This window comes from Drosophila sechellia, chromosome 3L (genome assembly GCF_004382195.2).
Source record: "Drosophila sechellia strain sech25 chromosome 3L, ASM438219v1, whole genome shotgun sequence".
Classification (NCBI taxonomy): domain Eukaryota; kingdom Metazoa; phylum Arthropoda; class Insecta; order Diptera; family Drosophilidae; genus Drosophila; species Drosophila sechellia.
Window position 1 is genome coordinate 5283078 of NC_045951.1, and position 23773 is coordinate 5306850.

At 41.0% G+C, this 23773-nt stretch overlaps 5 protein-coding genes across 6 annotated transcripts; 2 read left to right on the plus strand and 3 right to left on the minus strand.

Annotated features, from left to right (window-relative positions):
- Window positions 1-428: 428 nt before the first annotated feature.
- LOC6610871 (cytochrome c1, heme protein, mitochondrial) lies at window positions 429-2949 on the plus strand. The gene is made up of 6 exons (XM_002035398.2): window positions 429-630; window positions 914-961; window positions 1088-1236; window positions 1677-1809; window positions 1875-2168; window positions 2311-2949. The coding sequence occupies exons 1-6, from the start codon at window positions 559-561 to the stop codon at window positions 2536-2538; spliced, it is 924 nt and encodes a 307-aa protein (XP_002035434.1). The 5' UTR covers window positions 429-558; the 3' UTR covers window positions 2539-2949.
- Window positions 2950-3351: 402 nt separating this feature from the next.
- LOC6610872 (ubiquitin-conjugating enzyme E2 variant 1) lies at window positions 3352-6420 on the minus strand. Of its 2 annotated transcripts, none has more exons than XM_002035399.2 (4): window positions 6319-6420; window positions 5116-5258; window positions 4269-4394; window positions 3352-4207 (listed from the first exon to the last, which is right to left on the minus strand). In XM_002035399.2, exons 1-4 carry the CDS (start codon window positions 6344-6346, stop codon window positions 4067-4069), a joined length of 438 nt encoding a protein of 145 aa, XP_002035435.1. In that variant the 5' UTR covers window positions 6347-6420; the 3' UTR covers window positions 3352-4066. The 2 variants fall into 2 exon arrangements, with proteins under 2 accessions (XP_002035435.1, XP_032573757.1); XM_032717866.1 differs by lacking the exon at window positions 6319-6420 and adding an exon at window positions 5540-5597.
- A 212-nt stretch (window positions 6421-6632) lies between these two features.
- On the plus strand, window positions 6633-7537 carry LOC6610873 (probable Golgi SNAP receptor complex member 2). Its single transcript, XM_002035400.2, has 2 exons — window positions 6633-6898; window positions 6955-7537. Exons 1-2 carry the CDS (start codon window positions 6762-6764, stop codon window positions 7466-7468), a joined length of 651 nt encoding a protein of 216 aa, XP_002035436.1. The 5' UTR covers window positions 6633-6761; the 3' UTR covers window positions 7469-7537.
- Window positions 7484-8191, minus strand: LOC6610874 (probable prefoldin subunit 4). The gene is made up of 2 exons (XM_002035401.2): window positions 8047-8191; window positions 7484-7924 (listed from the first exon to the last, which is right to left on the minus strand). Exons 1-2 carry the CDS (start codon window positions 8089-8091, stop codon window positions 7553-7555), a joined length of 417 nt encoding a protein of 138 aa, XP_002035437.1. The 5' UTR covers window positions 8092-8191; the 3' UTR covers window positions 7484-7552.
- A 10690-nt stretch (window positions 8192-18881) lies between these two features.
- On the minus strand, window positions 18882-22936 carry LOC6610875. The gene is made up of 8 exons (XM_002035402.2): window positions 22415-22936; window positions 21884-22161; window positions 21037-21193; window positions 19803-20795; window positions 19508-19745; window positions 19297-19459; window positions 19137-19239; window positions 18882-19085 (listed from the first exon to the last, which is right to left on the minus strand). The coding sequence occupies exons 1-8, from the start codon at window positions 22934-22936 to the stop codon at window positions 18948-18950; spliced, it is 2592 nt and encodes an 863-aa protein (XP_002035438.1). The 3' UTR covers window positions 18882-18947.
- Window positions 22937-23773: the final 837 nt, after the last annotated feature.

A 23773-nucleotide genomic window follows, 5' to 3' on the forward strand; every position in this document is an offset into this window, starting at 1 on the left:
TTACGTAACAGCACCCAAAATTCTGCTAAGTAAGGTAGCTGTTTTTACAGCTGTTCTGTTCTTATGAAATCATCAAGTGGTTTCTAAAAAATCTAAATATCCAAATTAATGTCAACAAGTAGTTCCAATTAGAATATGGAGTATCTTGAATCAACAAGTAGGAAATCCGTAAACTCGAAGATATAATGTTCTTTATTAAAGGAAAAAACAACACTAAAAGCAATTAAGGTATACTTTTTAACAAATATTTTTTACAAAAAGAGTTAATTAAAAATTGATATTATTAATGTATTGAATTATAGTTAGTACACTAAATAACAAAAATAATAAAAAATAAAATTAATATATCTGTTTAAAAATACCAAAATATCGCCCCCGCCGATTCGGATTCGCTGGCAAACGAGCGAGTTGCCCACCACCACCACCTCCGCGAGAGAGCAGCGAAGAAGAGGAAGACTTTGTGGCAGTGGAACTGAAAGATTGATTCGATTGGCGATTGGCTGCCCGCAGAGTTTCCTTAACCGACCAGACGACGCAAAAATTAAAACTCCGGCCACCATGGCAGCGACATTGCGAAGATTCCATGGCTTAAGATTGCTGAAATCCGCGCCAGCACTCAGCCTGCAGCAGGTAAAGATCGTGAACGGCGGCTGCAAGTTTTTCTACAGGCACCGCAGCACCTTGAAGGAGTCGTGTATCCGATGGAGAAAAACATGAAATAATACCACGTCGGGGCATAAAATGCAAGGACCAATGGTGCACACTGGGTGGCATAGTGAGTGGTATCCGCAATTTCAAAGGGATTAAACGAACTCGGATACGAACCGAACAACCCAATTATGTAACTCCGTGCAAAAATTCGTACTCTCCTTGGCCGAACGTCCGAACTAAATGACATCCCTTCTACTTGCAGGCGAAGAACCTCTCCTCCGCCGGCAGCTGGGCCAGTGGCAACAAGAAGGTAAGTCTGCTAGTCAGGAATCCCACATATTCCCCACTTCGCATTTCATAATACCCGACCGGACCTAACCTCAAAACGCGTTTGCTTCTCGGTGACTGTGTGTGCGTGTGTGTGCATCACCAACAGCTGATCGGAGCCTTGGGAGCGATCACCGGCGGAGTGGGCGCCCTCATCTACGCCCTGGAGCAGTCCGTGCAGGCCTCCGGCGGCGAGGTGCACTCCCCCGCGCAACTCTGGAACCACAAGGGCCTCTTCGACGCTTTGGACCACCAGAGGTAATCAATAAAGGCGGCATTTTCCCGGCTAAACTGAGAAGTGGAGCAGCTAACTAAGTGCATTTTTAGTGAATTGGGTTAGATTGTTGCCAAATTTTTAACAGTGTAGTTCTGCAAAAAGAGTTCTTCATTGATTTGAGAGATGTGAAAGATTTTGTTTCAAGTATTTAAACTTGCCAATACAGATATCATATTCAATTTAGAAAACATAGCCAATTTTCCGGCAAATCTTCTGTAATCTTTAAAAACTGATAACAATTATATATTAACAACAATAATTTGCTTATAAGCAGAACAGCAACTAACAGAACATAGAAGATTTATTATTGATTGTTAAATGGATATATTAGTTATGGATTGTGACTAAAGACTGCTGCGATGGCATTTTCCCGCTGACCCTGTTAACCAGTGAGTAACATCATCTCAATTCCTACTTTCAGCGTTCGTCGCGGCTACGAGGTGTACAAGCAGGTGTGCTCCGCCTGCCACTCGATGCAATACATTGCCTACCGCAATCTGGTTGGTGTCACCCACACCGAAGCCGAGGCCAAGGCTGAAGCCGAGCAGATCACGGTGGGTAACCGAATGGATTAATAGATCTAGATGGTTCCTAATTGATTTGGATGTGCCCGTTACAGGTCAAAGACGGTCCCGATGACACCGGCAACTATTACACTCGTCCTGGCAAGCTGTCGGACTACTTCCCGTCGCCGTATCCCAACGAGGAGGCGGCCCGTGCTGCCAACAACGGTGCTTATCCTCCGGATCTGAGCTACATCGTGTCGGCCCGCAAGGGCGGAGAGGATTACATCTTCTCGCTGCTCACCGGCTACCATGATGCTCCTGCCGGAGTGGTGCTGCGCGAGGGCCAGTACTTCAACCCGTACTTCCCGGGCGGCGCCATTTCCATGGCCCAGGTGTTGTACAACGAGGTGGGTGGCTGATCAAATACGAAATCTATTAGTTCTATATGATAATTTCGATTTAAAGTTCAAAGTCGTTGTTACTCAAGAAGAAACTAATGATTTGAGTTTAAGTTTAGATTAATATCCTTAATGATTACTTCCGTTCCAGGTCATTGAGTATGAGGACGGCACACCGCCGACGCAGAGCCAGCTGGCCAAGGACGTGGCCACTTTCCTGAAGTGGACCTCCGAGCCGGAGCACGACGACCGCAAGCAGCTGCTGATCAAGGTGATCGGCATCCTCGGCTTCCTGACCGTCATCTCGTATTACATTAAGCGGCACAAGTGGTCGTCGCTCAAGTCGCGGAAGATCGTGTTCGTGCCCAAGGAGAAGTAGAATGTTTGAATTTGATTTTGATGGTGTGAAGAAATGCAGTGTTATCGCGGCTTTACCGACTAATAAAGATAAATCAATTTTAAGCAAAAACCAAACCACACACAAAGTGAAGAAGCATCCGCAACCACCAAGTCAATGTTCTCTCCGCTGAAAAAATATAAACACAAAAACTATACCAATTTGCGAGAGCCAACCAAATTCAAATAAAACTAAATAGCTAAATCTAAAACATCCTTGGTATGCCAATACCAAACGAAGATCGGATCGGAAGATTCAATGAGCGGGGGATTAAGGCTACGAAGACTACAGGAGCCTAGCGAAATGATTGATGGATAATGTGACATTGATTGTGTATAGAATCGATAAATCAATTATGTATTTAAAACAATAAACAATTGACAAATAAACGGAGATGATGGTTGGGAAATCATTTCTAGGCGGCGAATGCATCAGTTTTCCATTTCAAAAGTTACTTGATTTTGTTTTTCTACGTGCCCGTTTATAACTTTTGAACCAATCCCACTTGCATACATGGATACAATACGTTTTATTGGATTAATTGTTTTATTTAGAAGCTTAAATTAAAGTATTATTTTAATCATCGTTCATCGTTCTGTCCGCGCGATTTGCTCATCGGCTTAGTGTGTGTGTGTTTCTATATATATATATATATATATCTATAATTTCCACAATTCAATGATTATAAATCGCGTCCCTCGTCCCAAGCGATTCTGGGAGGAAGATATTGAAAGAATAGAATACAAAATCAACTACAAAATCGCTTCTTCAATGGTAAAAAAAAAGAAACGTTCGTACTGGCGCCGTCTAGAAAAATGCTGTTCGACGTTGGTTTTATTTAAATTAATATATATTTTGCTTTATGTATATAATTAATAAATTTTTAGTTTAGGCAAAAAACAATAATTACGCTCGGATCTCACGCTGTGATCTTAAATAATCGTTATCATTTTTATGCATTACATTTCTGTTCGATTAATTTACGAATTTTTCGGTTTCAAGTGTTGAATCTGAATCTCTCAGGCATTTAACTTGTTTCTCATGCTGCTGTTTTATTTCTTATTCAAGAAGTTCTCATATTTTCGTTTCGTTTTGTTTGGGACTGAAGTAGAAAGTAGTAAGAAGCAAAGTAACCAAACACGATGACATAGTTCATGACGGAAGGGACGACGACGACCTCTTCATAGTGACGCTCCTATCGCATTTTTCGCTGCTGTTCCCTTTACTTATAGTATAGCTTGCATTTGGTTGTTGTTCTTGCCACAATAACCGCACTCGATCTTTATTACGTTCATTAATAAGCATTTGCTGCCGCCGATGGCAACTCGGCGGAGCAGCCGCCACACAATCTCTTTTTAATTCCACGCACGTGTGGCCACCTCTTGGTCTTGGACTTTTGGACTGATGGTGGTTGGTTTTCCGGCTCTCAATGGGTGTGGATGCTGCTCCCGCTCGCGTTGCAGTCGATGCTGTTGCAGCTGCTGCTGGTGTTGCTAACGGATGTTGTCGACTAAAAACAGCTACCTTCTGGCGGCTGTGCCAGCTTCAGGTTCTCTTTCATGGTCATAATCCTACGGATTTCCTGCAGCATCGTTTTTATATTGTACTCGCGACTCCATCTGGCCAACATCTGAACTGATCTATGATCAACCTGTTGCAAATGCAAATATATGCAGTCATTGTTTATGCCACATTCGATTGCTCGCACTTACCACGCCATTGTTCTGATTAATGCAGTTAATGTTTACTTTAGTTATAAACCGGAGCGTTGGTGGCTCATCCGGATAGCGTTCGCCGCACTCGATCTTTAGTGAATACATTCGATTCTCGAATGGTGTCTGTAAGCACAAGAGTTTGCCATTAGCATTAAATGATTCCTGAATGATTCAATACTCGAGTGTCGATGAGTCAGGCGCCCATTCCCCCTAGTCCGCCGCTTCTCCACTTTAGTTGCCACTGCAACTAAACCAAGTTGGGGCTCTGCTGTTAGAAGACCCTGCCACCCAAACTCCTCAATGATTCATGCGGCGGCGCGCGCATCACTTCTAGACTATACAAAAATTAAATGCAAATTTAGTTTTCCGTCGCTTTCCTGGCTAGCAATTCAAGGCTAGAGCCTTGTTTTTCCCCAAGAAATGCATGGAAAGTGGAATATTTTCTTGTGTATAAAATAAGAATAAATTAGCACGTAAACGAGCGTTTCTATACCTATATTTTCTAGCAATAATTCTAGATTGTAGCTTGTAGTTTTCATATAAGATTAAAACCTATTCCTGTTCCCATATTTTCTGACCTGTACCTCATTACCTCATAAGAAGCTAGATATTTGGTGAAGCCAATGACTTCTGAAGCCCACACACAATGAGTTGCATCAGGTGCTAATCAAATGCAAATATTATCAAATTCCATCGCACTGAAGAGGTAAAGATAAACTGAATGCCCTTTTCATTGGTCTGCGTAATCTAAGCGATAAAATGTCAATAATCCTAGAGAAATGCCTGATAAACCGGACTTATCTGGTGACGTCGCGAGGAAAGTCCAATCGAAATGGAAACTTACTCTAGGCGGACCGATGATCATGCCGATCCAGTAGGTGAGCGTCATGTCGTCGTCGTTCTCCAGTCCCCACGATATGGTGCCATCGCCCACGCCCTTCTGGCCCTGATCCAGCTCCTCCAGTAAGCGGAAATTTCGTGGCACCACTGCAATGTGAAACGGCAAAGAGGTGAGAACTCGATGACATAATGCATTTTCACTGAAAAACTTCAATCTTTAAATATGGTCATTAAGTTAACTGGCAGCTTGTCATAAATTTTCTTGTTGGCGGGGCAAGAAAGTAGTTAACTTTCCAAATAATCATAATTACAGACATATTAATAGTGGGCTGGGATAGTTAATAGATAAGCTAAATATCTATGTATTATCTATGTAGAAACAAAATCCATTTTAAAAACTAATCTATTAATTTTCTTATTGGATTTACGTTTTCTTTGGTATACACCATTTTCGGTGCTATTCGGGTACATTTTCTCTCAGTGTGGGGTCATATGGGTACGTGTTGTTGTTTTGCGCTCTGCTTCTCGTGTTGTTTTTGTTTTCGGCCGTGTGACTTTGTACGCATTTTCGTGCAGAGAACACAAGTCAAAAAAAAAGTGCGAAGCGCAGATATTAGGAACGATGGGCGCGGGGGGAGGGTGTGTCGGCGGGGGCGGTGCGAAAGCATAATTTCTGCATTTGCAAAAACAATCCAGGCAAATGTAAATGGCAGCTAATTTAATTAGAAAAGACAAGGCAGCTTTCAAAACGCAAGTGTGCAAAAAAAAGAAAATAAAGAAAAAACTTAAAGTATGAAGGCAAGAAGAAGAGCGTGCGCGAGCGGGCGAGAGAGAGACACATAGAGAGGGCGGAGCGGGGATGATATTTCGGAAAATGTCAAGTCACGAAGCCCAATTGCAACGGAGTTTTTCCAACGCCAAAAGCGGCCAAGGAAAATTGCAAGAGCAGGGTGGTCCGCTGGCGAAAATAAATTTCCAATCGCCCATTTCGCTTTTATCGGCTTTAGTCTTTCGCCCTTGCTTTCGTCTTCTTTTTGCCCGTTTTGCACACACACACACATTGCGGTCCGCTTGTCAGGCTCGTAGCGGCGAAAAAATCGCCGCCGGGCAGCGGGAAATGTAGAAAACGGATGGCCAGCAACTCCGGCCAGGCAGGGTTCGCATTTTTATGCTGCCAAATTGCTAATTTATCAATTTTATTTCTTACCAACGCCGGTACTTGATGTATTCGCCATTGTGGTTAATGCTAAATGCTAAAATACCGTAAAAGTGTGCTAACGCGTTTCCAGTGCAATGTGACCAGTGCGCTTTTAGGTTTTGGTTGGCTTGCTTAACAGTTGGAACTCTTAACAGCGCTGTTAAGTGCAATATTTGGTCACTAATTAAAGTTATTTATTTAACAATGTATAGCATATTCTCCGAAAATAAAAAGGAATTAAATAGTTTAATTAGCTTATAAGTTTTTCATAATATATGGTCATACCAAAAACGGCAGCCAGCTGCTCTGCTATCAGTGCTGTTAACTAACATGACACTCTGTCCAATGTTAACGCGTCAGCTTTTTAAACAAACCAATTGCAACCGATTAAATATTAATTGCCGAAGATTCTCGGGCCCACAAGTTAATGCGGAATCCATAGGGGAAGCAACATGGAGAGCCTGTACCACCAAACCAACAATGTGGTAAAGGACATCGAGCGCGATTTCCAGCGACTGAGTCAGCTCAGTGCCCAGGAATCGCTTGACGTGGAAAACGGGATTCAATTGAAGATTACCCAGGCGAACGCGTGAGTTTTACAATGAAATATATCCCAAGAGGAGATTGTTTATCTTTTGTGTTTAGAAACTGCGATCGCTTGGATGTGCTGCTGTATAAGGTGCCACCTTCGCAGCGGCAAAGCTCCAAACTACGCGTCGATCAGCTGAAATATGACCTGAGACACCTGCAGACATCCCTGCAGACGGCGCGGGAACGAAGACAGCGACGGATGCAGGAGATCTCGGAGAGGGAACAGCTGCTGAACCACAGATTCACGGCAAACAGCGCGCAGCCGGAGGAAACGCGCCTGCAATTGGACTACGAACTGCAGCATCATACGCAGCTGGGTAACGCCCATCGGGGTGTGGACGACATGATTGCCTCGGGCAGTGGCATTCTCGAGAGCCTGATCTCCCAGAGAATGACGCTGGGCGGAGCGCACAAGAGAATCCAGGCGATAGGCAGCACACTGGGTCTGTCCAATCACACGATGAAACTTATAGAACGCCGGCTGGTCGAGGATCGTCGGATATTCATCGGAGGTGTGGTAGTCACCTTGCTTATCATCGCCCTGATCATCTATTTCCTAGTGCTCTAATCCGAAGACAGCGTGTTTAGTTGAGTTTAAATTAAATGTACTCTATTTTGTAAAATGTTAAATTAACAATCGATCAATTGTTGATTAATCCTCGGCCTCCAGGGAGATATTGCTGCCGAACCGCTGGTAGAGATGAGCCTTCAGCTCGTCCATTTCCGCCTTGATAACCTTCGTCTTGGCCTCCACGCCGGCGATCTCCTTGAGCACCTGCTCCTTGGTTTCCTTCAGCATGTCCTGTGTTTTCTCCAGCTTGTGCGAGAGGAACACCTCGCCCACCAGGAACGGTATGTCCTCGTCCTCGTCGAACAGCTCGATCTCCTCCAGCGCCTCCTCCAAGCTCTTCAGCTCACTGCGCTTTGTTTCCAGCTCCGCCTTGAAGTCATCCATGCGGGCGTTGTGCTTCGCGAAGCGGTTGATCCGCTGCTGGTCCTCGAAGGAGATGTGAACGTCATCGTGCTGCAAATGCAATTTAATATATATCGTAAATTTCAATTCAGCAGATGCAGAGAAAAACCATCACAAAGTGAGGTTACTTTTCATCCTCGTCAGCTGTCCTTTGATGATTCACCCATACTCACGTTCTGGAACACTTTGTTCGTGCCGCTAGCTACTTTTGCTGCCATTTTTCCGTTGGTTTTAATAAATTTAATAAATAATTTATGATGTTTTACAAACAGTTGCTGTTTTTGGTGATTCGGAAAGAATTTTATTTGTTTAACATTTGAGTGTTGACAAACGGAGAGCAGTTAACAGAGGGAACGAGGCGTTAGGCTATTTAACGATTTAACAGTGTAAAAAAAAAAAATGATTTTGTGTAATCCTACAGTCGACTATATGTAAAATGTACATGTCCATTTGTAAAATATTTTTCAAGTTCAGTTATTTTTAAACAGAAAACCATTTTTAAAAATTATATGCGCTTACATTTAAAATTTATTATTAAAAATAGGTACCATCTTACCTGCTGGAATTTTTTGCCCGTTTTAAATTTGATAAAAGCTCAGAAAATGTCACATTAGTAAAATATGAACAAATAATGCAATTCAATGAGAGTAATTACTTTTGAACGTCTTTTTTCCTACTATTTAGTTTGTGGCATTACAAAACTTGGCTATTGATAAAAAAAAAGCGTATTAATTGTTTCTGTGATTCGCCCATATTATTTTCGCCACGAATTAAGCCTACCACACAGCTAATTAGTCAAAGTTATTATTGCTTCCTTTTTGGCCATGCGATTGAATCACTAATTGTTTGCACATGTCACAAATTAAGCAAAAACTAATAAATTATTACAGTTAATCGCCGTAATTAAACGGGATTTCTTCGCACGATGCAATTAAATTTCCGTTGGCGGCAGCTTAGGAATTTTCACTTCACCTCCGCACGATTTCATCCGCATTAAACTGAGTATTTCGAATGGAGAATGCATTTGCCACTTTCATTTCCCCTTTTCGAATATTATCAAAATATGCAAATGCAATTAGACGAAACTCGAGATTAGCCATCGAGGGAGTGGGTAAGTGCAGGAAGTGATAGTGTTAATATCCTGACGATGACTTCGCTTATCCTTTCGCTTTTCCGCCGAAAGTCCCTTTTGGGCAGTGTCAGCTCACAAATTGAAATCATTCCGGTTTTAGGCAAATAATTGCAACAAAAGGGGGATGAGATCTATAATATATATAATGATATTATATATATATATGATATGCTGCAAATTGGTGCCTAATTTATTGCATTTGCATCGCATCAATTGCAATTGAGCGATGCAAAAAGACGTTTGCTGCAACAAGTTGTGATTTGAATTTTATCCTAGGTTTCGAACTTGTGTATGGAAAGTTTCATCAGCTTATTGCTTTAGCCTCGCAATCAGATTATCCTTGGGCTTTCCTTTAAGCAAACATATCGAACGACGTTGCTGCAATTTATTATACCCTATTCTCGCAGAGTGGAAGGGTATACCATATTCGTTGAAAAGTATGTAATGAATTTATGAAATGAATATATGAAATAAATATATGAAATGAATATATGAAATGAATATATGAAATGAACATATAAAATGAATATATGAAATGAACATATATTCATAATCAGAATCCATATCCGAGTTGCAAGTTTGTTGACCCATGTTGCCACGCCCACTCTTACAAATTCCTATTTGTTAGTTTATTTCTGTGAATTGCAACAAAAATTCGCATTAAATATTTGATTCTAGATATGGTTCGCATCATGAGGCGATAAAAGGATAAAATACGAATTTGTTTGCATTATTTCAAGGATTATTGCTTGAAGCTTGTTTAGTTCCAGTTGTGGGTTTCTCCTTCGAATTTATATATTCTGCGTAAAGTTAATTGAATTAATTTTTAAATTTGCACTGAAAATGGTTACACCTTTGGTTTGCACTTCCATTGCTGCCTCCGATGAAATTCTTTCCCATTGACCCACATTCGGGTCATCAAGTGATGCCCACATATGGACAGGGTTCTGGCAAAAAGGCTTCCCTACGTCCCGCATCCTTCGGCCATTCTCCTCCAGTGCGTGAGTCCTGAAACACGAGGGAAATCAAAGGACATGGCGTCAATCAGTTTTCCACTAAACCAGGCACATGTCGGTCACCTGCTGCTGCCTCCTTTCCCTTTCTGCGACTCCTGTGGATTTTCCCTCTTTTTCCCGATCTCCATCGAGTGGAAAACTTGGCAGCAATTGGCGACCGGCAGTTGAAGTATGACTACCTCCATTCTCGAACAAAAAAAGATAGTTAAACTTTGCTATTGCTATTGATGTATTTCGGTTGCAGTTGGTATTTACATTTGCCTAACTATTTCATTGTTTGTCCATTTTGCAGGATGAATGTGCTTTGATTTCGATTTCATTGCACACAGGTGCGCACGAGGACAGTTCGGTTCGGTAAATGCTGTTTGATCCAGCCAGTCAGTTGTAGTTATCCTGTAGTTTGGTCCTTGCACGCAGAAAAATAAAATGTATGTTTCAATTAAAAATATATACAAAGAAAAGAAACACTAAAAAGGTAAGAGAAACTTATTCAGACACTTCTTGAAGTATATTATATATATTTATTATATTTTATTATATAAATTTAAATTACAGATTCTATAATTTTTTTTCAGCATATGCACTAGCCTGCGTCTTTGGGATTTTATTCTATAGTTGAGATATGCCAACTTTTGTTTATTTGCAGCTACTATTTGTGGTTTTCCTCCATCTCCCCTAGGAGTTGCCGTTGTCTACAACAGAAATTGTTTATGTTTAATGGGAATTTGGGTGAAAAAAAAACACATATGTTTAAGTTGGCCCGTTCGAATGAGCCAACTCCATGAAAATCGAGTTAACATACATCGGCTCTCATTTCGCATTCCGTTTTCGTTCCTCTTGGCTTTTTCGGATTCGATTGCAATTTGTGTTATTAAAAGCCGCCTCTTGGTGGTGGAAGCTCAGCTCTATGGCTTTAATGCGTTAATTTATCAAGCCAGCAGACTTCGGACCCATTCCATACCATATAGACACTCATTGTATCTCCACACGAGAGTCACGTTCCCCGATGAGAGACTTCAGCTGGATTTATGGCCTCACTTAGGTTGTCCCTCCTGATGAGGCGGAACTCAAGTTTTGTTACTGGATCTGCGACAGGTGGCATAAGTAGGACGAATATGAATAATAATGGCAGCTACACATATATGATTAACCCGATGACTGATAGGCCAAGTGGAATAAGCGACACTTGGCTAATGTGCTTATAATGAGGGTAAAGTTGATCGAATATGATATGGTCATTAGGTTGGAAAGTTTTGCTACTTTGAAGTGCAATTGAAATAAGTAAGAAAATACATAGCTGCAACTCAGAAAATTAATATACTATTTATAAGTTCGTAGAAATAGTATAAGTCATTACATTTAAAGCAGTTTTTTAAATTTTACACCAACTGCATCTCCTTTGTTGCTCTGATGACTGCACTTAATTGAGTTTTTGGTTAATTATAAGCGGTTTTGTTTTTAATGCCCCAACATTATGTGCACAACCAGCGGAAAATAAATGTTCTTGGCGGGCCACACAAAAGGAGTTGCCCGGAAAACAGAAATGGGGGAACCTGCTGAAGTCTCATAAATAAAACATGGTGGTTCTCACTCTCACTGTAGCAGTTTGGGTTGTTCAATTCATAAATAATGAGTGAGTGCTAGGTGAACTCCACAACGCCATGCCTTTGAAATGCAAATAAAAGGTATTTTCCTGGCTGAACTTCAACCATCACATACCACATGGCGTATGCGCAATGTGCCTCCTTCTATACTTTTGTGTCTTCTTTCTTCTTCATATGTGTTCGTGTTTTATTATTTTTCGATCAATTTTACAATTGAATTGAACTGTCCAGAAATATGTTGAGATATGTTCGAGGTAAATGCGTATACAAATTTCTTGCCACCGGACCAAAAATATGAATTGTCAAAAACGTAACGAGCTCTCCGGTGTCCGCCCGTTTTTCAACCCGTTTCGCTGACATCGACTGCATTGAAATGTCATAAAAATTGAAACACGTTTCTCGTTGTGTTCGCTGGAACAGGATTCTTCCTGAACCCGAAATCGCCATCCTCCTCCCCGTCGCTCCTGAGCTCGACTTTGAAATGGCATTTTGGATGGTGACACTGGCCTGCTGCTTTGCATACAAATAACGCTAATCTTTGGCTGGCCAAGCCCATTTCCCAGCCCATCCGTGAGCCTTTAGCCATGGCTATAACCAAACTCACATACATACATACATATATACATATATTCGTTAACCCATTCCGCAGCTTGTGTGTGTGTGTGTCTGCCGCTGACGATGTTCCGACTTGGTCCATTTCGCTGATGGTGCAATTTTGCACTTTACACGTGGCCTGCATCCATTCCTTATGTGGGCGTTGGCGCTTTTGGGGCGTGGCACACGTCTGGCTAGCCGGGATATTATGAAAATTTATTGTTTTACGTGCGAGTAATTTTGGGCAATTTTGAGAGACTGCGCCAAAGGTCGGCGCGTCTAAATCAATGCGCAAAAAATGCAGCCATCGAGTGGAGCTCCAGTAGTAATCCCACCTGCAGTTCAACCAAAATGCTCAGAGGAATTTAAATCAAAATCAAATTGAGCATCAGAATATGATGCTATGAGTTTATAGTCTAATCTATTGATTTATTTGTAATTCTGTTGATTATTAAAAATTTAATCAAATTGAGCGTTTATTTAGACACAAGTGTGTCAGCGAAAAAAAAAACCTTTTCCATTTCAAACGTTTTTATGTTTCGAATGTATCTGAGCATGCATTTAATCTGTCATCGAATTTACATTCAGTTTTTGGTTTATTGTTGACTTAACATGGACATGGACCATTTGCCTGGTATTTGACAATGGATATATATGGCTATATTCGCACTACATATCCATCGCTCTGTATTTATTAGTTAAACCCTCAGGCAGAAGAACAGAATGCTTTTGTTCCGCAAATGACAATGCAAATAACAATGGGGCAGGCAGGCAGGCGAATGGGGCATTCGTGGCAGAGATTCAGATTCTTGTTTATTATGCAGCAATTACCATGGGGGCGTATACGTGTTAAGCGTAGGCAAAAGTTAAATATTGTCCTTTGGACAATATTGGCTCAGTTGCCCGGCTGTTTTTCCCCCAGTCCACAGCAACATCTCCGCAGCGAGAAGACAAAAACTTTGCCATAAGCACAACATAATCGTGGAATTATCATTACGGATTTGCAGCTTTTGTTTTACCATTTCGAATTTCGTATTCCCATTGGTGGTCAAGTCGTCAGCTTAGGTTCCATTTTGTATCTTGTATCTCTTGGCTACTTGTATCTGCTGAATGCCCACGAGACGCATTTCGAGTTGGCAAAAGTTGCTGGACTGGTTGGACTTTCGTTTTATTTGAATATTCTATATCTTAATGTAAGGCACAAACCTTTTTATTGCACATTTATGAAATGGCATCTTCGTGACTTTGGACATTGCGAGCTAAGTTTTTTTCGTACACTAGTCAATGTTGCTCAAACTTTGTATTTACTTGCAAAACATTTTCATTAACACAGCCTGGCAAGTCTTGTGATAGTTTAAGAAAGAGATTTGACAAAGATTTTCAAAAGTTCGTTGATTGCTGCTGTTTAGACAGGGGAGTTATTGTTAGCAACAGTGTTTTTATATACCATTTACTATAATATCTATTTCTGTTTAAAATTACCATAAAATATAAAGAAATTAAGTTGTCAACTTGATCAGGTTCAGTCAATTTCTCCATTGCTTTACAAGATTTCAAGCCATTCTACAAGCCAGGAAATCCCCGATAATTGCACTCAGTGTTCACATTTTTCCTTTTTCGTTTTGTGCTTCCAATGAATTTCAAGTGGATTACAATAATTCGCTTGTCGTCCGGGGGAAAGGAAATAGTGATCCTGATCGGAAGTTGAGTGGGGAGTACCCACAATTGCCCACTGAATTAGTGCGCTTTGTGTCATTAGTTCTCGTTTCAAGTTGGGTGAGGATTTGGATTTTAGGGGAATGGAATTGGGAATGGAAATGGGAATGGAAATGGGAGTGAAAATGGGAGTGGAAATGGGAGTAGAAATGGGAGTGGATATGGGAGTTAGTAAGCGGCAATCAAGTGAACGCACTCATCAAGTGGAGAACGCAAAACTAACCACTTTGGTTGTTCCCTTTGAGGGCTTGCAATTGCAAACATTTCGCGGGGTTTCCCATTTTTATTTGGATTTTTTTAGCCAGCTCTTGCTCCATTTTGAACCCTCTCAACTGCTCTTGGCCTTTTTGAGGCTTATCAAAAGTGCACGGTCGTCACATTGACAGATTTCCTATGCCTGGGTTTTTATGCGCAAAGGGCGGAAAACCACAGTTTTCAGCCTTTTTTGGCCTTAAGCATTAAAAAATAGAAGCTTCCAAGGAATAAGTAAGCCTGACCAAGCTCCTTTCAGCTGAATAATGTTGTGTGATTTTACATGAAAATCCAAATAGTTGATGTGCAATAAATTAGCACTTAATAAACGTTTAAGCTAAAGGCAAATAATAAAGAAAATAGCCCCAAGATATGTTGTAATTTATAGACAATGAAATATTTAACTGGAAATTGATACATTTTGCAAATAATTTATAGCCAAAGGCGTATTTAAATCCATTTTGTTTAGTCGTGTTTCAACATTTTTCATTCCAATCGTTGGCTAAAGTTTAGTTAACAACTCAACGACGCAGTCTTCTACATCCTGACAATATATTTTTTTTTTCAATCTTCCCCTGCTCACCAAATAAAAAGGGGAAGCCAACTTCCTCTTCAGAAGATTGATGACTTCCAGCGACGACAGCCACAGGTGTGTAGGTGGGCTATATTTGTGCTTAGCATATTTATGATGAATTACCTGAGTCAGCTGGTCTATGCTCTCCATTAGATTACTTTCCATCATGTCACGCTCACTTTCCCCAGCTGTCAATAAGCAAATGGCAGCGATAAATCCTCGCCAGCCAATATACACATTTATATAGCCGGCTGCTGGTTGTCGAGGAGATCTTGTCGATACTCCGCAAATTGTTGACATTTTAATTGAAATTTATTGGGCCTAAGAAAGGCCATTGTTCGGTCATTTAAAATGAAATGCATGCATTCAGCACCTGAACACCTGACAAACGCACAAATAGCGAGCGGATATTGTATATAAATTAAATAATACACAACAGCCGGGCAAAAAGTTTTCCATTTCCATTCATCAGCCTCGACAAATCCGATTCCAAGTCAATGGGCGAGCTGGGAAAAGTCGAGAAATGCAACTGCCCTGAATTGAAGGCAGCTCTAAACTTGTCCGATTATAAATCAAAACTTTCGATTTTCCCCGGCGTTTTTTTTTTCTTTCCGGTTTGCTCCTAGGAGACTTCCGGTGCCAGCAGCTAGACAGAATGTTGCTGGAAAAACAGGGGGAAACAGGCGGAACAGGGAATTTTCCAAGGCGAATAAACTTTCACAGATGAAAAGAGCCGAATAAACGACAATTGATCGATTTTAAACTTTTGAGAAATGTACATAATGCGTATTAATAATGCTCTTCATTGTCTACTTTTCTTCATCTGTGTCTGACTTCTGTCGAAAATAGTTGCTACATTCATTTAAACATTACTTTAAAGCATTTAAGCTACACTATTTATCACCCCTTGAATAATATTGTTGCGCCTAATGCATTCGTACATTAGTTAACAATTCCATGACTAACTTTTAACCTTTTTTATTCACCTGCAGAGTTGATAATAAAAATGGAATATGGAAAAACTAGTTTGGCAACTGGCCAAACCGCCAGAACAGCAAAAAAGGATCATAAATTACAGTTGTCAACTATTATGAGGGCAAAACAAGTGAGCTAATCGAAAAGGGCAAAAAAGCAGAAAAATGTGCAACAAAATGCCATTAAAGTTTACAACTTGTTTTGGGAATTATTTGCAGCAGAAGTGAATCAGGCAAAAAACAATGTCAGATACATTAAATTAAACATGAACACATGAATGCAGCTCAATTACGGCCATTCGTGTCCTGAAATTATTTATTATCTATGAACATTTAACTAACTAACTATGAACTATGGGAAAATATATTTTGAAATATTTTCATATGAAATTCAGATGATAAATATTTTCTTAGGAAAACTTTAAAACTTTTTAATTAATATTGCTATAATTTTAAGAATTTTGTTCCTTTGCCGTAAATTTTTCTGGGAAAAAGGACGTGTATACTTTCTCGAAAACCGAGTATATTCTGTGCGTTTCCAAATCATCAGACAGACAAATGAGAATCCGTGCTGTGACACTCGAAATTGGCCACGTGTCTGGGTTTTTTTCCACCAAAATCTCAGCCTGCTCCACAAATGTGTGTCACACACATTCCTTCGTCGGTATATGCTCGGAATTATAATGAGAAACCAACCAGAAATACCTCGAATTCCGTACGAATTTGCTTTGTTCATTTGGCACACGAAGAAAGTTAATTAGCGGAGGTAAATATTGAATATGAGATACAAGTGGAGATAATTGAATTTCGGGCACAAATGGAAAGTGGTGTGCTCATAATTGAAAGTTAGATTATTATTTTGTGGTTTCACATAGCAGATTGTGCAATATTTATAATATCTAGTTAGTAGTGGTGTGACAAATTCTTTAAATATTTTAAACTTTTCTAATTGCAAGTTGGTTAGTTAATAATAGGCGTGTAGTAAAAATTTCCCTTGAGCAACTCACTTTCCTTCAACTGTCCGTAAAAATGATACCACCAGGTGAAGATAAAAACGCAAATTGAGCAGCTTGATAATCAGGCACTCAATTATCCCCTAAGTTTTCACTAATTGCTTGGCTTAAAGTCAAGCAGCGGGCAGACCTTCGACCTCTTTTCGTTCCCCCAGCCCGCCGATGCAGCTGTCACTTTTGAAAAGTTGCCCTCGCCGAGGAGTTGAGGGATTTCTGCGGGAGCTGTTGCAATATTTTGGCGCATAATTCCTTCCCTGTGCTGTATATAAAATTTAATTAAGACGCATAAAGTTTTTCACACTTTGACACAAGCCCCAAAGCATATGCTCCTCCTGCTCCTCCTGCTCCTCCTGCTCCTCCTGCTCCTCCATTTAGCCCTGTCCAATCTCGACCCGATCTTGCCCGGCGCCGTCTAAAGGGAAACTACTTTAGTTTGGCTTTGCGCGGAAACTTTTGGGTTTTGGCCAAGCACAGTGTTGCTGGAGAAGGGGCACTTCATTTCCCTGAAACACGGATAAAAATATTTAAATTGTTATGCTAAGCATATTCTTAAATCAACAACATTCGGCAAGAAACACTATACATATTAAAAATGTTTAATAATTTATATTGATAGCAGTGCAAATAGGAATTAAACTATGAATGCAGATTAACCAAAATGTATTTCATAAAGTACATGAAATTTATAAAAAATTGAATGGTTAAAAATAACAATAAATAAAGAACTTTAAATGAGTAGCAAAGAGTTTCCACACTAAAACAAAAATTTTTGCGAAATAGATTCCATGTCAATTCTGCAGTTTTGTACACTTTTTGCATCAAGAATTTTTGTAATTGATATTAAACAGCTTAATTCATTGCATTTTAAATGTCTCTATATAAAGAGATAAATTTGTTAAGTGTTACCTATATTATTTAAATTTTTCTCAGTGCAGCTGCATGCTGGCAAAGCGGGCAAAATTATTCGCCCCGCTGAGCGCTTTTGTTAATTATGCCACGGCTTCTGCAGGTTTCCACTTTCCACTTGCCACGCAGCGCTGCCACTTTCTTTTGGCTGTTTATTTTTGTTGGCAACCGCCAAAGTTTTGTTGCACAATTTGCTGCTCAAACAAAGCCAAAACAATTTAATTGTCACAGTCGACGAAGTGAGGCAACCAAATTGCATCTTATAGCGCGCGTGGATAAATAGCTCAAAGTGTACGGATTAAACCGAAACCGAAGCAAAACCCATATGTCTCGCCAAACTTTTTCAATCAGTCGGTGTACTCGGCAAACTCACTTGGTTTTTCAACCTAACGCCCGCCCATCGAACATGGAACACTCCTTTCTGGTTTTTGTCTTTGCCGGGGTCACTACTAATGAGCAAGGACATTAAATGAAAAATGTTGACAACTTTTCGGGCAACATGTTTTCGTGGCGCTTTACAGATTCTCACTACATGTAATTGATTTGCCTCGACTAGCTGCTCCGTTGTTGTGGCTTTTCAGCCTAGAAGGCGGACCGAGTCCTTTCCCATTTCGCAAACAAACAAATACAAGGCGCTGGCTGAGGGAGGAAAGGAAAAGAAATGCCTAAGAGCGGCACTTTGGCAAGGAGCCAAAAAAACATTGGGCCAGGACGAGGACTTTTGTGTTTTTGTGTGAGCGCTGACAAGAAGGCTTCCTCCCGGTAAAAGGCAAAGATACAAAAAATGAGAAATATGAAGGAGTAGAAGGAAGGCAAACTGTGTTACAACTACTGAAAAACTTGTTATCTTAATGGATATTTTGTAGTTCGTTTGTGGCCAAAATTGACTCACTCACTCCTTCTACGCCCGCTGCAAGGCATTTTCTAGTCGAGACAAAACGAAAAAATATTTTTAACATCTTTCAGATGTCAAATTTAAGATTAAGCTGCTCAAGCGAAAATCGTTTGGTTAATACAACCAAATCAATCTTCTTACTTCATTCTAAATATTCAGAAAAAGTTTGACCCCATTATCTAATTTAATTATGCAACTGATTTGCTGCGCAGCCAAGTTAATTTAATTAAACTTTTACCTTTTACCCGCGAAAATCGAATTCTCCCTTTGTGGCGAGCTAATGAATCGGAAAGCGGGCATTCAAAATGAACTGAAAACTTCATCCACGACAATTAATTCCAGTTGAGCTCAAGTGTCAGAGCTCAAACTCTCTGAGTTTGCATTTTATTCAATCACTTTCAAGTTGCGCCCACCCACTGTAATTGAATCCGGTTATGCCATTTGGAGTACAGAATCTCGGTGCCCAGTATCATAAGGGTGATGCCATAGCTGAAAAGTAGTATCAACAGGGCCGAACTCACGGTATCCATGTCAACCTGGAATCAAGGAGGCTTAAAAAGTTGAAAAGGGGCGGTTTTGAAACTCACATGCAGGTCTGAGGTCTCAATTTTCTTCACACAAGGCGGTTTTCTCGAGTGCCAGACATTAAAGTGATATGTCAGTATTCCTGTTTCGGTGACACGTCTTAATCTACAAAGATTAAGACTTCATTTATTTGTTTAAAAAATTTGTTAAAACTGTACTCACCCGTAGGAAATCACCTTTCTCATGGGCGAATTCTTTTGCATTATGCTCACAGTTTTTTGGGACGGAAACATACTGACTTCGGTCAGATCGCAAATGTCCTGTTCACTAAAGGTTTCAGCAATGATCTTGTAAGCAGCAGCCACATCCACATGAAAGGCAAAACCTAAATCCTTGAAAATAAGTAGGTATATGAGGGTTAGAAACTACTTACGTTCATGCTTGACCCTAAGTAAACCCGTTTCCGGATCCAACCAATTGCTTGCAGCATTATCCTTGGCATGAGCACCAGTTTCATGACTATGAACGATATCCCGATAGGACTTGGCAGGATCTGTGGATGCTGGATTTGGATCCACTGGTTCGTCTTCATCGCCTTCGTTTTCCTTGTTCGTAGACACACTGGTTATCTTTTTGGCATACAGTTCCATGGACACCGGATCTTTAGTGTGCTGAGAATAAAGAAAATTTGAAGACTTCATATTTAATGCAAATATTTTTATCCTTACCAAAAAGTAATCCCTGTTGTAGAGAATATCCTCCATGCCCACCTTCAGCGAACTGTGCACCAGATCGCTCAGTGTTTTGATGGTTTTGGGTTTCTCCATGAGAAGTGTGCCCACAATACTAGCCGAATAGAATTGATATATGCAAAATGAGAAGAGTAAACTGGTGATTACAATACAGCGACCAGAAACAAAACTCGTGGAGAATCCCAAGCCCTGTTGGCAAATAATTCCCACGAAGAACAGCACGGATTCCAGGAAGAGACCCACTCTTTCCGGCGCTTTCTTCTGCTTGGCTTTTCGATCCTTGATGTATTTGTTTAGCTTCTGATAGCAGCGTTGCCAAAGGGTTCCGGCATCGATGGGAGTGGAATCTTCATACTCCTCCTGTTTCTCCTCAACTTTTTCCTTACTGACCACCACCGAAACGGCAGTGATGGGACGCACTGGTGCTTCCACTTGCTCCTGGTGTTGTTTCTGCTGGTAATGATGCCTTGGAGGCGCTCCTCCTTTGGGCTTTATCAAGGCTGAGCCATCGTGTGGCACCAGTTTCCATTCGATGGTGGTGAGGAACCAAAGAATAAATACCGTCAGAACACCACAGCCCACAATTAAAACCCAAACATCGTTGGTAAACGGCTGCAGGAAGACGATACGATCCTTTTGGGTGCTTCGAGGATGTCGAAAGATGAAACAAGGACGACTCGACCAACTGCGACCGGCCACGTCGATCCATTTGTGCCGCTCCAGCCAGTAGAATATCGGTGATCCGCCAATGTCCGTCTCGTTGCGAATGAGTGCCCCAATCATGCCGTCAAACCGGCCGTTCTTCACATATCCCCACGAAGTCGTCCTGGACAGGACGAACGTCCAGTTGAACATGTCGCGCACCGCCATCAGCAGATTGAAGTTGAAGCGGTTCATCGTGTCGATGTGACCGGACACCGTGTGCGTGAGGTAGTACATTAGGGTGCCTGTCATGTTCTTGTTGGTCACCTGCCAAGTGGACAGATATCGAAAATATTGCTGCACTGTAATAAACTAGTACCAAATACGCACTAAAACCGGTAAAGATGTATGCTACCTAACATTTTCCATCCAATTCTTTGTGAAGTTCAAAAATTTGTTAAAGAACCCAAGTGATTTTTCTGGTGCACCTACATTTTTCTCGAATGCTCCACTGCCCCCCTGGGGTGATAATGGATCTACTCATCCCACCCAATTTCCCAATCCTCACCACAACCATGCATCGCACCCTGGCGTGCTGCATGTCCATCCTGCGACGAACTGTGGACGTGGTCCGAAACCATGTATGCAACTGGATTCCCTCCGACGGCGTGAAGCTGCCAATTTCGGTCAGATTGACGTGGCCGCCGTAGTTGAGTCCGGGGTTCCTAAGCGATGGTCCAAAATGGGAGCAAGTCGTTGTGGGAATTAGCAGCCGGGAAGTCGACAGTTGGGAAATTATGGCTGATGAGTTAATTGCAACCAGGCAGAAGCGCCACGCTTCTCACTGGTATTTCAGGGGAATGGAATGAATGGTTTTGCGGTCAAGTGTTGGTGAAATGATAGTTTGTCCTTTGACTATGGCGATATTATTCAGGCTAAGAAAGCTTTGGAGGTGCTTGAGGTCAAAATGGTTGATAGATTGATCTGGTTGGCAGCCATTGCTTAATTAAATAGGCAAATATTTCTTTTTATTACAAAATGTTCTAATAATCAAGTACTTGGAATGAACATAATACAGAATAGTTTAATTCCATTTCTTGGTCATTTAATGACTATAATTAAATGCCTATAAACCGCAATTGGCAGGTTAATTTGAACTAACCACATATTGCTAAATGAAACACCAAATTAAATACATTAAATGTGTAAATAAACCAAATTTCAGGAACAATATAAGGCACAATGAAATAAGCAAGCAAAGTTTGCTATCAATGACACTAGTCAATCAATATACAACAAGTCCTTTAAAGTGCTCAGTCATCAATGAATAATAAAGGGACAAATATGGCATAAAGTATTTTGATTGAAGATTGAGGTGATTCTGAAGTTGATGACCAGGCCAGTTAATCACTCACCAAACATCGAAGAGAGTGTAGTGGGCTGCCTCGGACATCCGCTTGGCCAGAGTGAGTTCGGTGTTCATGTACAGGTTCATGCCCCCCAAGAAGCTCTCGATGGAGGGCAGGTCCTCATCGTCGGTCGCCTGAATTTGCTGCCCGGGCGGCTCCTCCTCCTCCATCTCGCCATCATCACGTTTCTCAGATCTTTCGGCTGTCTGCGTCCTTCCATGCCAGGCGAAATCCTCTATCAATAGCCAGTGAAACTTCTCGCTGTAGAGCATCTTGGTGGAAGCCTTTGAAATGATTGTACTTGAGTACTTAACAAGGAGTCTACAACTAGACGGCAGCACTTGGAACAAATTTCAGTACTTTTAATATTACTAAATGTACAGTCGAATTAGATGACAAAAAGTTATTACTTCTTTTATTATGTAAATAACTTTTAAGATTTACCAAGGCTTTTATAAATCTCAATCTAAGTCACAAGCATTTGTTTTCTTTCCAGTGTCCCCTACCAGTTTTCCCAGTTTCCACACCCCTTCTTACCAGCTCGAGAAATCGTCGACTGACGGCGCCGCATGCCAGATCCACGACCGCAATTTGCCTGAGGGCTTCCATCCGCAAGACGCCCTCCAGCCACTCGGAATTGCTCTGCGCCTGGCTGGGCGTCTGGCTGAATCCGCCGGTTGGTCCGCTGCCCGGTCGGTTGGGTCGCCCACTCGATGGAGCCGCCGCCTGGGCCAGGACATCGAGAAGGACAATCCGCACAAAGAGCTCGCTTTCGTAGAGACTCTTAATCAGCTGAAAATTCTTCGCCGCGAAGGCGTCACAATGCTCGGCAGCGTTGGGGATTTGGTTTGGGGTCTGGAGATGTGGCTTCTGGCACGTGAAGTACGTTATCCTGGGGATGTGCTTATAGTCCTGCGAGAATTGCAATATCAGACTGCTCTGCACCAGCGAAGTGCGCTGCGGTTCGGCCAAACCATAATCCAACTCCAGCTCCAGCAACTCACGCTCCGGCAATCCTTGGCAGGATAATGGCAAAAATAGGAGTAGCCACCAGTGCATTGTGATTTCTAACAATAAGTTTACATGCAAATGACGCCCCATATATATATCTCCGCCTCTGTGTGTAAATTATTCATTTGGTTGGCTTTGACATTTTGCGGCTGTCAAAATTGAATTGAAATTGGCCCATAAATCGCTCATTGGAATTTCACTTTTCTTGTCAACTGACACCGGTCACCGTCATTATTCAATTTCGTTCAATTACATTTCATAATTCATGATCCACGCCCGGTTAGCCCATGAATATGCATAAAGGATATAAGGGTCGTCCCAAGTGTGCGTCTCAATCGCACTCAAACTCCTTTCGTCCTTTGGGGCCTAACGCTTCCCATTTCATAAATTCGGACAGTTTGTCACCTTAATTGAATTTCCGTGCCTATAGAAGTAACAAAGCGGGAAATGTATCCCAAAATATTCTTTGAATCAAATTTGGGTATGCGGTGATATAAGTTAGTGAATAACTTTACAGCATTTAATAAATAAGAAATAAAAATAAGATACCTTTTTGATTTATATTTATATAAATTGTAAATTATTTTAGATTATTAAACTGACCTTACTTTTTGCTGTTGACTTCGTACATCTGCCAACTCCAGTTTGTGCCACTTCTGTATTTTCTTTTGCTTTCATTTCCGTGGCTTTTCCTGCCGGCTTTTCATTTAACATTTTATTTTTGTGGTCAAATGAGTAGACCCAGAACAAATTCATATTTCCTTATTATCTGGACCACCACTGTAATACCCGAAAAAAAAAAAAAAAAAAAAAAATGGAATTATTTATGGCACTGTCCATTCGCTCTCTGCTAAGTGGCGCAAATTACATTTTTGTTTATTTTTC

Bases quoted from the DNA above. Each gene is read 5' to 3' on its own strand.
- LOC6610871 (XM_002035398.2), top strand. From the start codon at position 559: ATGGCAGCGACATTGCGAAGATTCCATGGCTTAAGATTGCTGAAATCC. The intron at 631-913 runs GTAAAGATCGTG...TTCTACTTGCAG, and splicing joins CAGCACTCAGCCTGCAGCAG to GCGAAGAACCTCTCCTCCGC. The intron at 1,810-1,874 runs GTGGGTAACCGA...TGCCCGTTACAG, and splicing joins CTGAAGCCGAGCAGATCACG to GTCAAAGACGGTCCCGATGA.
- LOC6610872 (XM_032717866.1), bottom strand. From the start codon at position 5,582: ATGTACCCGAATAGCACCGAAAATGGTGTATACCAAAGAAAAC. The intron at 5,259-5,539 runs GTAAATCCAATA...TTCACATTGCAG, and splicing joins TGGTGTATACCAAAGAAAAC to TGGTGCCACGAAATTTCCGC. The intron at 4,395-5,115 runs GTAAGTTTCCAT...TTGTGCTTACAG, and splicing joins TGATCATCGGTCCGCCTAGA to ACACCATTCGAGAATCGAAT.
- LOC6610873 (XM_002035400.2), top strand. From the start codon at position 6,762: ATGGAGAGCCTGTACCACCAAACCAACAATGTGGTAAAGGACATCGAG. The intron at 6,899-6,954 runs GTGAGTTTTACA...TTTTGTGTTTAG, and splicing joins AAGATTACCCAGGCGAACGC to AAACTGCGATCGCTTGGATG.
- LOC6610874 (XM_002035401.2), bottom strand. From the start codon at position 8,091: ATGGCAGCAAAAGTAGCTAGCGGCACGAACAAAGTGTTCCAGAAC. The intron at 7,925-8,046 runs GTGAGTATGGGT...TTGCATTTGCAG, and splicing joins CGAACAAAGTGTTCCAGAAC to CACGATGACGTTCACATCTC.
- LOC6610875 (XM_002035402.2), bottom strand. From the start codon at position 22,936: ATGCACTGGTGGCTACTCCTATTTTTGCCATTATCCTGCCAAGGATTG. The intron at 22,162-22,414 runs GTAAGAAGGGGT...ATCATTTCAAAG, and splicing joins GTCGACGATTTCTCGAGCTG to GCTTCCACCAAGATGCTCTA. The intron at 21,194-21,883 runs GTGAGTGATTAA...ACCATCGCTTAG, and splicing joins TACACTCTCTTCGATGTTTG to GAACCCCGGACTCAACTACG.